The sequence below is a fragment of the Aotus nancymaae genome, unplaced genomic scaffold (assembly GCF_030222135.1).
Source record: "Aotus nancymaae isolate 86718 unplaced genomic scaffold, 86718_ANA_hifiasm-v0.15.2.pri h1tg000028l, whole genome shotgun sequence".
NCBI lineage: Eukaryota > Metazoa > Chordata > Mammalia > Primates > Aotidae > Aotus > Aotus nancymaae.
The window spans coordinates 10,840,868-10,855,979 of NW_026988441.1; the positions used below are offsets into that span (position 1 = coordinate 10,840,868).

A 15,112-nucleotide genomic window follows, 5' to 3' on the forward strand; every position below is an offset into this window, starting at 1 on the left:
AAGAATGTGTGTGGGTTGAAATTAAAGAGTATTATGCAAGTCTGTTAATTATATTATGATAGTAGTTGTTTATTACTGCTTTAGAAATTTCATCAGTATAAAAATAAACTATTATTAAAATTCAATGATTCATTACCTACATATTATTGTAAGATGTTAAAATTCTAAAATAAAATATTAACCTTATTTGACATCCATCAAGACAAATAATTAGGACCAGAAAATGGAAAGCTATTGTGAAACAAAATGGATCATTGAGTGAATTTTTGAGATAAAATCGTAAGGGGAAAACAATTCCACAACTGCTAATTTTGCAGAATGTAGCACAAATCCATTAATGATTGAGCAGAACAGAACACGTTACTCCTCCCACTTCTGTGTAAGCCAGGAAAAAAATTTTCAAGAAATAACTGGAAGACAGGAAAAATGGAGAATAAATGAATCCCTTAATTACATGCTCTTTTTGTCAATCCAGGTACCCAGCCACCTAATTTAAATATTAAACTCTTTAAATGTGAATATTTAAATATTAAACCCTTAAATTTAAACTCTTTTTTTTTTTTTTTGGAGACGGAGTTTCGCTCTTGTTACCCAGGCTGGAGTGCAATGGCGCGATCTCGGCTCACCGCAACCTCCGCCTCCTGGGTTCAGGCAATTCTCCTGCCTCAGCCTCCTGAGTAGCTGAGATTACAGGCACGCGCCACCGTGCCCAGCTAATTTTTTTGTATTTTTAGTAGAGACGGGGTTTCACCATGTTGACCAGGATAGTCTCGATCTCTTGACCTCGTGATCCACCCGCCTTGGCCTCCCAAAGTGCTGGGATTACAGGCGTGAGCCACCGCGCCCGGCCTTTTTTTTTTTTTTTTTTGAGACGGAGTTTCGCTCTTTGTTACCCAGGCTGGAGTGCAATGGCGCGATCTCGGCTCACCGCAACCTCCGCCTCCTGGGTTCAGGCAATTCTCCTGCCTCAGCCTCCTGAGTAGCTGGGATTACAGGCACGCACCACCATGCCCAGCTAATTTTTTGCATTTTTAGTAGAGACGGGGTTTCACCATGTTGACCAGGATGGTCTCGATCTCTTGACCTCGTGATCCACTCGCCTCGGCCTCCCAAAGTGCTGGGATTACAGGCGTGAGCCACCGCGCCCAGCCCAAATTTAAACTCTTAAAAATTATTCACCTTAATAAGAGCATTTAGGCTGGGTTCATTGGCTCATGCCTGTTATCTCAATGCTTTGAGAGGCCAAAGCCAGTGGATCACTTGAGGTCAGGAGTTTGAGACCAGCCTGGCCAACATGGTGAAACTCCATCTCTACTAAAAATACAAAACTTAGCTTGGCGTGGTGGCTCACACCTGTAATCCCGACTACTCCGGAAGCTGAAACCTAAGAATCACTTGAACCTGGGAGGCAAAGGTAAGCCAAGACCACGCCACTGCACTCCAGCCTAGGCAACAGAATGAGACTCTGTTGTAAAAAAAAAAAGCATTTAACTTCTAAAAGACGGTAACAGTAGACAGAAAAGTTGTTTCACATCAGTTTTTTCAACTGAGGAATAAATGACCAGATCAGGTAACTTTGTTTCATCTCGAAGGATTCTGTAATTAATCTTTATTTCAGAGAGGTGGAGAAAAATACACTAAAGCAAAGAAATGTGTAGAGTGTGGTGGATGCTGTGATTTGCCACCAAAATCTCTTCAGGAATGAAGGACTCTGACCTCTGCGTCTGATGTCAGCCCCTTGGGCATTGCCTGAGCTGAACAGAACCCACAAGCCCAGTGCCAGACCTCCTCCTGGGGCACACTGAACCCTTGGTTTGACTGAATCAGGACCCAACCTCTCCCTCTGCTCAATCCAGTTTCCTTTCCCTCCCTTACGCAGCTGTTGATCCCAAGGTCCTGCACACTAATCTCAGCCTCAGAATCTGCCTCCCAGGAGAGCCCAGCCTGCAACGACACAGGTGAGCACAGTTATCACATATTATTTGAAAATGAGAAGGTGGGCCAGGCGTGATGGCTCATACCTGTAATCCTCGCCCTTTGGGAGGGCGAGGTGGGCAGATCACGAGGGCAGATCTCGATCAAGAGATCAAGACCATCCTGGTGAACATGGTGAAACCCTGCCTCTACTAAAAATAGAAAAATTAGCTGGGCATGGTGGCACGCACCTGTAGTCCCAGCTACTTGGGAGGCTGAGGCAGGAGAATCACTTGAACCCAGGAGGTGGAGGTTGTAGTGAGCCGAGATTGTGCCACTGCACTCCAGCCTGGTGACAGAGCAAGACCCTGTCTCAAAAAAAAAAAAAAAAGAAAGAAAGAAAGAAAAGAAAAGAAATAGCCTGGTGTGGTGGCTCAGGCCTGTAATCCCAGCACTTTGGGAGACCAAGGCAGGTGGATCACCTGAGGCCAGGAGTTCTAGACCAGCCTGGCCGACCAGCCTGGCCCACCAGCCCAGCCTGAAACCCTGTCTCTCCTAAAAATACAAAAATTAGCTGGGCACAGTGGCAGATGCCTGTGATCCCAGCTACTCGGGAGGCTGAGGCAGGAGAATCAATTGAACTCGAGAGGCGGAGATTGCAGTGAGCCGAGATCACGACACTGTACTCCAGCCTGGCAACAGAATGAGGCTCTGTTTCAAAACAAAACAACAACAATAGGCCAGGTATGGTGGCTCATGCCTGTAATCCCAGCACTTTGGGAGGCCGAGGTGGGTGGATCATCTGAGGTCAGGAGTTTGAGACCAGCCTGGCCAACGTGGTGAAACCCTGTCTCTACTAAAAATACAAAAAATTAGCTGCGGGCACCTGTAAACCCAGCTACTCAGGAGGGTGAAGCAGGAGAATCACTTGAACCTGGGAGGCTGGGGTTCCAGTGAGCCAAAATGGCCACTGCACTCCAGCCTGGGCAACAGAATGAGACTCGGTCTCAAAAAAATAAAAATAACAAAATAACATATTGGCACACAATCTGCATGATTCAATTTTTGACAAGGTAATGACTAGAGTTCCAAAAAAAATTTCACAATTTTGATAATGTATGGAAGAACATTTATGCAGAACATGAAGATTCGAAGCAAGTGATATCCCACATTACTTAGGAAATAACATCTAAGGCCAGGCGCGGTGACTCACGCCTGTAATCCTAGTATTTTGGGAGGCCGAGGTGGGTGGATCACCTGAGGTCAGGAGTTCAAGACCAGCCTGGCCATCATAGTGAAACCCCATCTTTATAAAAGAAAAAAAAATTAAAAAAAAAAAGGAAATAACATCTAAAACACATTATAATTATGATATGTTTGATTAATGGAATCATGTCATAAGGCAAGAAATACTAAATACTTCTCAACCGTTTGGGCCACAAAGCCTAGAAGGTACACACATTTAATAAAGTGCTTATGAAAATCAAATACGGAAAAATTTTTTGAGAGGCCAGATGTTTGCAAACATGATTGGAAAGGGAACTATACGTGGAAACTGTTGGAATGCAAGAGAAGATCCTTGAGAACATTCTAAGGCATTCAACAGACACTCAGACACCAGGCAGATGAGGACAGCCAGATGGATGCTCCCAAAAGGTGCGGGGAGCTGACACCTCAAAGTCTCCGAAAGTACCTGAAGGATACCAGAATCAAAAGTGCACACATCACTCACATGCTCACATACTCACCAGACTGGTCTGCCTACCCTGTAAGCCTCAATCCCTGAAACTGACAACTGCTGTGAAGACCTCCAGTGCCTCCACCTTCCACGGGGGTTCAGAAAACCCATCCTCCTTCCTGGCAAGACTTTACTCTCCTGAGGTCCTGAGCACAACCCTGCCCCGTCTGGATAGACCCACCCCCACTGAGAGCCTGGGGCAGGAACTGGAGAATCAGGAAGGAAGAATAATTTGGATGCAAAACAGGTTCTGGGAAGTGAGGCCTGATGGAAGGGGAGGGATTTGGCAAGATGAGGGTGAGGGAGGGCATAGCCTGGTGAGTGTCCACAGTGGCTGGGTGTCTGCTGTCAAAGAAAAATTGCACAGGCAAGGGAGACTTTATTCAAGGTGATGGCAATAGGGAGAGAGACTGAACTCAACTCCTCTGAAACAAATACGGTAGAGTGTCTAAGCCCTAGGTGAATTAATGGAAAAATACGGGAGGACAACAGGGGGAGTGGGGCAATGGGATGTGCCCATCACTTGGAGTTATTCCCGAAGCTGCAAATGTTTTTCTCTGTGATTGGGCCATCTGAGTTTGCTGATTGTCAGTTATCAAAGTGGGGCTCCTACCCTCCCACTGAGAGAGACTGGGAGATAGGGGTGCTATCTCCCTTGATGATTTCTAAGGAATAATTCCCAGGTCCTTGAAAAAGACATTGCTGCGTTGTCATGCTGGCAAGAGACCAGGAGAAGATTTATCTACATTTCAAAGGGGCAGAGAAGGCCGGGCGTGGTGGCTCACATCTGTAATCCCAGCAATTTGGGAGACTGAGGCCGGTGGATCACTTGAGGTCAGGAATTCAAGACCAGCCTGGCCAACATGGCAAAATCCTGTCTCTACTAAAAATACAGAATTAGCCAGTCGTGATGGCGCATGCCTGTAATCCCAGCTACTTGGGAGGCTGAGGCAGGAGAATCATTTAAACCCAGGAGGCAGAGCTTGCAGTGAGCTGAGATCGCGCCACTGCACTCCAGCCTGGGTTACAGAGCAAGACTCTGTCTCAAAAAAAAAAAAAAAAAAAAAAAAAAAAAGGTGGGGTGGGGAGAGGGTGCGGAGGGGCAGAGAAAGAATGTGTAATTATATTTGGCCCTTCGTGTCCAAGGGGTTCTGCATCCACAGGTTCCTACTTCCACGGATTCAGTCAACTTTGGATAAAAAAAATATTTTGAAACAAAAATTAAAAATAATAGAACTAGAAACCAGTATGACATGACAACTATTTACATATTGTGTCCATGATATTAGGTATTATGAGTCATCCAGAGATGATTTAAAGCATACGGGAGTATGTGCATAGCTTGTATGAAAATATGACACCATTTATATCAGGGACTTGAGCACCGTTCGACTTTGTTATTAATGGGAGCCCAGGAACCCATCCCCTGCAGAGACCGAGGGATGACTGTGCAAGTTTTCTAAAGTAAGGGCTCTACAAAAAGGGTGGTCCAGGGCCGAGAGTCAGGAAGAGACCTGTCTAAAGTTTTGTCCATCTGAGGGGATCACTAAGGCTCTTTTGGTCACCAGTGTTACTTGGACTCTCCTATCCACATGTGGGTCTGAAATTCTAGGTGTCTGCACGTGGCTGATGCCCACTCTGTGGCTAGTGGATGGTCTGATCCTAGCAGGCAGCATCTCCGAGCAGCAAGAAGTGAGACAAACCAGGAGATGCTAGCCTGGGGTCTCTGCTCCAGCACCAACCAGCTGCTGGGGCCTCCTCTGGATGTCGCTATCTGCTGGGTGTCTGAGCATACATGGGTCTGTGTCCTTGGGGGACAGTGTCCCTCTGGCTGTCTGCTATATTCTATCTTTCTGATTTCTCCATTTAATATATGTTTATTAAACACCTGGCGGCATGTCGTGTCTTTCCTCGATTCCTGGGTTTGTGTGTGTGACCACACATTCACATCTGTCCACAGCAGGCTGTGTCTGTCTTTCTGCACGTGTGTAATTGCTTCCTCAAAGGCACTCTCCCTCTCTTCCTCCCCCTCTCTGTTTCTCTCTTGTGTCTGTCTCTCCCTACTTGTCTCTTGGTGCCTCTCTGTTTGTTTGTGTCTTCATTCATTGATTCATTTGTTCATTCATACAATATCTCAGACATTCCTGGAGGCCCCTGAAGAGTTCACAGCCTGGTAGCGGAGACAGACGCTAGCCCAGTCTAGTTTGATCAGGGCTGGGAGACAGGGAGGTGCTGGAGGCTGAGGATGTGTGGATGAGTGGGGAGATGGGAGTCAGGGAAGTCTTAGAGGAGGGGATGACAAGTGTGTCTTTGGGTGTGGGGACGTGGCCCCAGGACTGGAAGCTGTGTGGGTGGTGTGTGTTGGGGTGGTGGGAGAGAAGGGAAGTCGAAAGGCCATGTGTGCCGCTTTCAGACTAGAGCAGAGTGTGGGGAGGGGTGTAGGAAGAAGGCCAGCAAGACAGCAATCATTCAAAATTAAGGGTTCCAGACTTCCAGTTCCTCCTCCCTCAGACCCAGAAGTGCAGTTCTCCAGCAACTGAGAATCATCCTGGTTCCATCACGATTACCTAGGAAGAGACCCGCCCACATAGGGAGGGTGGGACAGAGAAATACTAGCCAGGCTGGGTGGCCGGGATGCTTCGGACTCAGTAGAGAGAACCAGCCAGGCAGCACATCACTGTGGGAGGCGCTGTCCCAGGTGGCCCAGCTCAGCAATGGCAATGGGGGTCCCCAGAGTCATTCTCTTCTGCCTCTTTGGGACTACGCTCTGCCTGACGGGTACCCAAACTTCTGAATCCAGTAGTGAGAAGGGGCTGGGGGCATGGACTTTTGGGCCTGAGGGAGGAGGGGCTAAGGGCCTGGACTCCTGGGTCTGAGGGAGGAGGGGGTTGGGGACCTGGACTCCTGGGTCTGAGGGAGGAGGGGGCTGGAGACCTGGACTCCTGGGTCTGAGGGAGAAGGGGACTGGAGACCTGGACTCCTGGCTCTGAGGGAGGAAGGGCTGGGGGCCTGGACTCCTGGGTCTGAGGGAGGAGGGGGCTGGAGACCTGGACTCCTGGGTCTGAGGGAGGAGGGTCCTGGGAACCTGAACTCCTGAGTCTGAGGGAGGAGGGTCCTGGGAACCTGAACTCCTGAGTCTGAGAGAGGAGGGGGCTGGAGACCTGGACTCCTGGGTCTTGGTGTGTGGGGGCCTGGAGGCTGTCATCTTCATTTCTCTTCCCTGCCTTTGCTCTTCTTCCATCAGTCATTTTTCCCGGTGTCTCTCTTCCCACCATCTCAGCCTTTCTTCTCTTCCTTGCCCAACCCCCAATTCAAAGGTATTTCCAGGGAGCACCAGGACTCTTTCCAGAACTGGCAGGAACCCTGGCTTCATCTTCAGGCAACCTCTACCCCCACTGTGGGCTAGGACGGAAACATAGTCATTTCAGAATGGCAGTGACTACAGACAGGGAATTAGAAAGGGAGAAAGAAGGCTATTCCTGCACACAACTAAGTGTGTGTGTTTCTGCTCATCAGTGGGATGAGCTTGATTTCTGTATGTGTTCAGTGTGTCCTGTGGGTCTCTGTGCTTGTGTGTGTTTCTCTGCATGGGTTTCAAAGTTTCAGTCCGAACAAATGCTTTTGTGGGTCTGTTTCTGAGTTTGCTTTCTTTGTAAAAGAGATGTGTGTGTAATTTTGTGTATCTGAGTCTGTGTTTGTGTGTCTTGTGATTTGTAGGCCTATATTTATCTCTGTGTATATGTGCTCAGTTTTTTTTTTTTTTTTCTGAGACGGAGTTTCGCTCTCGTTACCTAGGCTGGAGTGCAATGGCGCGATCTTGGCTCACCGCAACCTCCGCCTCCAGGGTTCAAGCAATTCTCCTGCCTCAGCCTCCCGAGTAGCTGGGACTACAGGTGTGCGCCACCATGCCCAGCTAATTTTTGTATTTTTTAGTAGAGACGGGGTTTCACCTTGTTGACCAGGATGATCTCGATCTCTTGACCTCTTGATCCACCTGCCTCGGCCTCCCAAAGTGCTGGGATTATAGGCGTGAGCCACCGTGCCCGGTCTTTTTTTTTTTTTAAATTTTTTGAGACAGGGTCTCTCTCTGTCACCCAGGCTGAAGTGGAGTGGCACGATCACAGCTCACTGCAGTCTTGACCTCCTGAGCCCAAGCAATCCTCCCACCTCAGCCTCCTGAGTAACCATGACTACAGGCATGTGCCACTGCGCCTGGTTAATTTTTTATATTTTTTTGTAGGGACGGGGTTTCACTATGTTGCCCAGGCTGGTCTCGAACTCCTGAGCTCAAGCAATCCGCTCACCTTGGCCAATGAGACTGGCCTTTTTGTTTTTGTTGTTTTTTAAATAGAGACAAGGTCTCACTCTGTTGCCCACACTGGAGTGCAGTAGTGCAATCATGGCTCACTGCAGCCTCAAACTCCTTGGCTCAAGCAATTCTCCTGCTTCAGCCTCCCAAGTATCTGGGACTACAGGGCACAACACCATGCCTGCCCAATTGTTTGGGTCTTTTGATGTTTTTTTTTTCTCTCCATGTATCTGTGTTGCATGGGTCTGTACATTTTGTATCCATATATGATTTTAATTTTTTTTTTGAGACAGTCTTTTTCTGTCGCCACCCAGGCTGGAGTGCAGTGGCACAATCATAGTTCACTGCAACTTCTGCCTCCTGGGCTCAAGTGATTCTCCTGCCTCAGCCTCCTGAGTAGCTGGGACCACAGGCACACACCACCATGCCAGGCTAATTTTTCTATTTTTAGTAGAAATGGGGTTTCACCATGTTGCCCAGGCTGGTCTTGAACTCCTGACCTCAGGTGATCTGCCTGCCTCAACCTCCCAAAGTGCTGGGATTACAGGTGTAAGCCACCAGGCCCGGACTCCATATATGATTTTAAACTGTATGTTTTTGTGGTTTCATTTTCCTGTGTCTCTAACATTGCATAATTGTGACCTCTGGTTTTATTTGTGCTTCTGTGACTTGGTACCTGTATTTGTCTCTCTCTGGGTATGATTTTCTGGTCCCCCTCTGGGTTGATTTTTTTTTTTTTTTTTTAAATAAATTTTTTTTTTTTCTTTTTTAAAGATGGGGTTTCACCATGTTGGTCAGGCTGATCTTGAACTCCTGACCTGAGGTGATCCGCCTGCCTTGGCCTCCAAAGTGCTTGGATTACAGGCATGAGCCGCCATGCCCGGACTGGGTTGATATTGTTATCACACATGCACAAGCATCCTCACCAACACGCACTTTGGTGTCTGTGTGATCTTCCACGTGTGAAGTGCTGTGCCTTAGTTAGGGAGGTTTATACTGGAGGGTCCAGGTGCGTACTTGTTTCGTGTGGGAATGTAAAATTCTGCCTGGGTGCATTAAGAATATTCTGTGTATATTTGTGAGACTTGGATAACCTGTGTGTATGTTGTTATTGTGTGTTTATGTCAGTGTTGTGTGTTGCTGGAGCTGATGTGTGTGTTTGCACCATAGGACCACACATCACTCTGCCTGTCCTGGAGTACACGTTCCCCGTCAGGGGTCTCTTAACATGCTGTCCACATCGGGAGTTCAGTGTGGGGAGCGATGGGCAGAGCAAGAATGAATCACTTCCTCCTTATCTTAATCGTAGATAGAGAGAGGGCTTCCTGGATGAGGGTGGAGACGTGGAGCAGCCTGGAGGGGAAAAACTGGACTGGCATTGCAGAGAGGTCATTACTCTGCCATGAGACAGACACGGCTGTGGCCAGCTGCAAGAGCAGCACCTGTTCTCTCAAGGCGCGGCTTCCCTGGGAGCAGAGGCGCCTGGCCCATGTGCCTGTCATTTGCTGGGTGGAGCCCTGAGTTCCTGGGACAGGCTCACACTGGCCCTGCTGACTCTGCCCTGCCCCTCTCCCCAGGGTCCCAAGCTCTGCAGTGCTACAGCTTTGAGCACACCTATTTTGGCCCCTTTGACCTCAGGGCCATGAAGCTGCCCATCGTCTCTTGTCCCCATGAGTGCTTTGAGGCCATCCTGTCTCTGGACACTGGTGAGGAGCAGAAGCAGGGGGACAGGGATGGGAGATTAGGGAGGAAAAAGCGGGGAGATGGGAGGAGAAAGGGAGGGAAATTGGGTAGATGAAAAGATAAAGATAGAAAAGATGGAGACGTAGAGGAAGAATAGGAGAAAGAGGGGGAAAAAAAGGGTGGATGAGGGCTGGGGCGATGGCTCAGGCCTGTAATTTTAGCACTTTGGGAGGCAGAGGCAGGTAGACCACTTGGGGCAGGAGTGATACCAGCCTGGCCAAACCTCATCTCCACAAAAACATAAAATCTGGCCGGGAGCAGTGGCTCAGGCCTGTAATCCCAGCACTTTGGGAGGCCAAGGTGGGTGGATCACCTGAGGCCAGGAGTTCGAGATCAGCCTGAGCAACATGGAGAAACCCCCGTCTCTAGTAAAAATACAAAAGTAGCCGGGCGTGGTGGTGCACGCCTGTAATCCCTGCTACTTTGGAGGCTGAGGCAGGTGAATCGCTTGAACCCAGGAGGTGGAGGTTGCAGTGAGCCGAGATCGCGCCACTCCACTCCAGCCTGGGCAAGAGCGAAACTTCGTCTCAAAAAAAAAAAAAAAAAAAACCACCACCAACAAAAAAACCCCAAACCACTTAAAATTTAGCCGGGCGTGGTGGCCGGCGCCTATAATCCCAGCTACTCGGGAAGCTGAGGCACGAGAATCGCTTGAACCCGGAAGGTGGAGGTTGCAGTGAGTCGAGATTGCGCTACTGCACTCCAGCCTGGGTGACAGAGCGAGACTCAGTCCCCCGCCCCCTCCCCCCCCAAAAAAAAAGTGGATGAGGGACGAGAGGCGGGGTGGCGGGAAGACAAGGGGGAAGGAAGCAAGAAAGAGAAGGTGGGAGAGGCGCACAGGGAGGAAGGGGGGAGGCAGAGAAGAACTCGGGGGAAAGTCTGGGGATGCGGGGAAGGAGGGAAGGAGGGAGGGGAGGAGGCGTAGGTGAAAGCGTAAGAATGGAAGGAGGAAGAACGCTGAGGCTGGAGGGCGAAGGGTTTCGGGAAGCAGAGCACGAGCCCCGCTCCCGCCCCCAGGGTATCGCGCGCCGGTGACCCTGGTGCAGAAGGGCTGCTGGACGGGGCCCCCTACCGGCCGGATGCAATCGAACCAGGACGCGCTGCCGCCCGACTACTCGGTGGTGCGCGGCTGCACCACTGACATGTGCAACGCCCACCTCATGACGCATGACGCCCTTCCCAACCTGAGCCAAGGTGCGCGGGAGGGCGGGGCTGGGCTCGGGGCGGGACGGTGAGAGGCCGGGCAGCCCCGGGGAAGGCGTGGCCTCTGCTTAGCGCCTTCTCTCGGCGCTCTAGGATCTCAGCACCCTGGACTATAGGCCTGAGCCCTGGCGCAGTGCGCAGCCCGCACGACTGTACCCGGGTACCACTGCCTGAGTGTGCATCTGTGCTCTCTTGCCAGCGCCCGACCCACCGACGCTCAGCGGCACCGAGTGCTATGCTTGTATCGGGGTCCACCAGGACGACTGCGCTATCGGCAGGTCCCGACGGGTCCAGTGTCACCAGGACCAGACCTCCTGCTTCCAGGGCAATGGCAGAATGACAGTCGGTGAGAGGGCTGGAAGAGTGGAAGGGTGGAAGGGCCTGGGCAACGGATGTGGAGGCAGGGCAGCCATGAGAGTCCTGTCACCACACCGGCCTAACAGGGAGACATGGTCCTGGTCTGAGGGAGGAGGCCTGGCCTTGCTTTAAGGGAGGAGACATGACTCTGCTCTGCAGGAGGAGGCATGGCTCTGGTCTGAGGGAGAAGATATGACCCTGGTCTGAGGGAGGAGGCGTGGCCCTGGTCTGAGGGAGGAGATGTGGCCCTGGTTTAAGGAGGAAAACCTGAAGCAAGTCTGAGGACCAAGGCCTGGCCCTGGCCACCAGGGTGGAGGTTCAGGTGCAGCTGTCTCCCTCAGTTCTGACCCTTTCTCACTGCTCCGCCCACCCCCCAGGCAATTTCTCAGTCCCTGTGTACATCAGAACCTGCCACCGGCCCTCCTGCACCACCATGGGCACCACCAGCCCCTGGACAACCATCGACCTCCAGGGCTCCTGCTGTGAGGGGCACCTCTGCAACAGGGAATCTGTGATCCAGTCCTTCAACAGTGCTTCAGCCACCACCCCTCCCCAGGCACTCCAGGTCCTGGCCCTGCTCCTCCCAGTCCTCCTGCTGGCGAGGCTCCCAGCATAGACAGCCCCTCCAGGATGCTGGGGGCAGGGTTCACACACCTTCTTCTTGCTGCTTCGGCCCCTAACACGTAGCTTACTGGAAAACAATGTTAAAAGCAGAATTGCACTCCTGTCCCTCTAGCCCTCCATCTCTCCCTCCCTCCTGCCCCCCAACCTGGTCAACAGGACTGGAAGGAACTGGACACAGTCACCAGCATCCCAGGGGAGGATGAAACAGCCACGTCCTGCCCTGATGAAGAGCAATTCCAATCACAGCTGTTACCAACGAAGCACCCCGTAACACGGCTTCCTGTGCTCTCCCTCCAGAGCCTGTCGCAGTTCTAGGAGGGAGCTATACAATGATGTCTTTATTGGTGCGGCCCAAGAGAGGCCCAATATGCAGTGTGCCGTAACAGTTACTAGGCCAGGCTCTGGAGCTCAGCTGCATGGGTTCAAATCCCAGCTCCACCATTCTGCCTGCAGAGACCATGGGTGAGTTACTTGAGCTCTCTGTGCCAATATTTTCTCACCTATAAGGTGGAGGTGAAAATAAACTTTATAATGATGACAAGAACTGTTTCACAGTGGTTGTGGTGAGGATTTAACGAGATGAATCTTTCACTCTTGGGACACAGTAGTGGCCCAGTATAAGTGGGCTACTGTCACAAGCCTTAAGTCACAGATCAACAAACTGAGAGGCAAAAGCACTTGCTTGGGCTTGTGTATCTAGTGAGTAGAGAATCAGGAACCAGACTGCCAGCCCCATGAACCCCTAGGCAATCCCCTCTCCCAAACACATGAGTGCTGATTAACTTCACAGAAAAATACACAAGGCAAAGTTCAGTGAGGTGAAATTCTCCAAGCTGTGAAGATCAGGGAAGACTTCCTGGAGGAATTAACCCTTGAGCAAAATCCTAAAGGAACAACAGTAGCTGGCACAAAGAAGCAGGAAGAAGGGCATTCTAGGTAGAAGAGACAGCCTGGACAGAGGTCTGAGGGAGGAAGGAACACAGGGTGTGCAGGACACGCTCATAAGTGCATAAACTTCATAGAGATGGGATCCTTCAGCATGCGCTCTGTCCACAGGCTTTACCATGTTCTGTCACATGCTTTTTGCCACGTGATCTTTACAGTAACTCAGTGAGGGAAGCAAAAAAGTAAGTTGTATCCTGCTATTGTCTAAATGTTTGTGTCTCCTCAGAATTCATCTTTTGAAACCTAATCACCAAAGTGACGGTACTGGGAGGTGGGGCCTTTGGGAGGTGGTAAGGTCATGAGGGTGGAGCCCCCATGAATAGGATTAGTGCCCTTATAAAAGAGGCTCCAGAGAGCTGCCTTGCCACTTCCAGCGCATGAGAACACAGCCAGCACGTGTCATCTATAAACAAGAAAGTGAGTCCTCACCAGCCATGGAATCTGCTAGTGCATTGACTGCAGACTTTCCAGACTCCAGAACTGTGAAAAATAAATTTCTGCTGTATGTAAGCCATGCAGTCTATGGTATTTTGACTAGTCCCTTCAGCAGCCTGAAGGGACTAAGACACATTCCTGTTTTGCATACAAGATGCCCAAGGCACAGTGAGAGAGTGATTTTCAGAGTAAGTGTTCAGCAAGAGTGGACCCCCGTATCTTCTCCATGTCAGCAAGCAGCCTTGTGAGAAAGGTGGGGGGTGGGCAATTCAGAGATGCTCCTATGCTCCTGTAAGGCCAATGTGAGAAGAGCTTCAGGTGTCTTTATACCCTGACATACAAGGGGAAGCTGGATGTTTTCATTCATCCTTCACATTTACTGAGCACCTACTGTGTGCAAGGTGCCGTTCCAGTTGTGCATATGGCAGAGAACAAAAATGGCAAAAATCCCCACCTTCAAGGAGCTAGCCTTTTTGATGGGCTGGCAATCCAAAGCAAACTTTGGGTATTGTTTCTGTGTTTATTAGAGACAGGATCTCACTCTGTCACTCAGGCCGGAGTGCAGTGGCACAGTCAGCTCACTGTAGCCTCAATCTCCCAGGCTCAAGCAACCCCCCACAACTCAGCCTCCCAAGCAGCTGGGACTATAGGTGTGTGCCACCACACCCTGTTAATTTTTGTATTTTTTATAGAGATGGGGCCCCACTACGCTTTCCAGGCTAGTCTCAAACTCCTGAGCTCAAGCAATCCTCCTGCCTCAGCCTCCCAAAGTGCTGAGATTGCAGGTGTCAGCCACCATGCCCAGCCAGATTTTGAATTTTATTGCAAAGGTGGTCTGGAATTGGGATGGCCAGTTTGATGTGTCAATTTACCTATGGGACAGTTCCAGTTATTCAATCAAACACTGATCAGTGTGTTGATGTGAGGGTATTTTGTAGATGTGATTAAAGTCCATATTCAATTGACTTTGAGGAAGGGAGATTGTCCTAGGCAATTTGAGTGGCCCTGACTCAATCAGCTGAAAGGCCTTAGAAGCAGAGATGTGGCTTCTCTGAGGAAGAAAACATTGCATCTATGGACAGCCGCTTCAGCCCATACCTGAGATTCCGGCTTGCTTTTTCTGACCTGCCTAGCCAGGCCACATAAGCCAATTCTTTGCAATAAATCTTGTATTATAGATCATCTACTGGTTCTGTGTCTCTGATTGATCCTAGATTAATATAGAATGTGTTGGAGTTGGTGCAGCAGCTCACACCTGGAATCCCAGAACTTTAAGGGGCTGAGGCAGGCAGATCACCTGAGGTCAGGAGTTCGAGACCAGCCTGGTCAACATGGTGAAACCCCATCTCTACTAAAAATACAAAACTTAGCCAGGCATGGTGGCAGGTGCCTGTAATTCCAGCTACTTGGGAGGCTGAGGCAGGAGAATCACTTAAACCCGGGAGGCAGAGGTTGCAGTGAGCTGAGATCATGCCATTGCACTCCAGCCTGGGTGACAGAGGGAGACTCCATCTCAAAAAAAGAGAGAAAGTGTTGGAGAAGGCTGCCATAATCATATATATGTATATATATGTTATATGTGCATATAATTATATGCACATATAATTACATGTATTATATATGATATAACATTTTCATTGAGGTATAAAATATGTACAATAAGATGCATAAATTGCAATTTTTTTCATATGTACATATGTGGATAACCTCCACCTAGGTCAAGATGTAGAATATTTCCAGCCCATGTCCCCAAAGCCTCCCTCATAACCCTTCAGAGTCAGTTTCCCACCCCAAAGATAACACAGCTTCTATCATAGATCAATTTTGCTGAATTTTAAACTTCG

General features: G+C 49.7%; 1 protein-coding gene across 1 annotated transcript; it reads left to right on the forward strand.

Annotated features, from left to right (window-relative positions):
* The first annotated feature begins 6,366 nt into the window (after positions 1-6,366).
* On the forward strand, positions 6,367-13,002 carry LYPD5 (LY6/PLAUR domain containing 5). The gene is made up of 5 exons (XM_012446643.3): positions 6,367-6,430; positions 9,539-9,667; positions 10,722-10,898; positions 11,107-11,253; positions 11,642-13,002. Exons 1-5 carry the CDS (start codon positions 6,367-6,369, stop codon positions 11,878-11,880), a joined length of 756 nt encoding a protein of 251 aa, XP_012302066.2. The 3' UTR covers positions 11,881-13,002.
* The last annotated feature ends 2,110 nt before the right edge of the window (positions 13,003-15,112 follow it).

Bases quoted from the DNA above. Each gene is read 5' to 3' on its own strand.
- LYPD5 (XM_012446643.3), top strand. From the start codon at position 6,367: ATGGCAATGGGGGTCCCCAGAGTCATTCTCTTCTGCCTCTTTGGGACT. The intron at 6,431-9,538 runs GTACCCAAACTT...CCCTCTCCCCAG, and splicing joins GACTACGCTCTGCCTGACGG to GGTCCCAAGCTCTGCAGTGC. The intron at 10,899-11,106 runs GTGCGCGGGAGG...CTCTCTTGCCAG, and splicing joins CCTTCCCAACCTGAGCCAAG to CGCCCGACCCACCGACGCTC.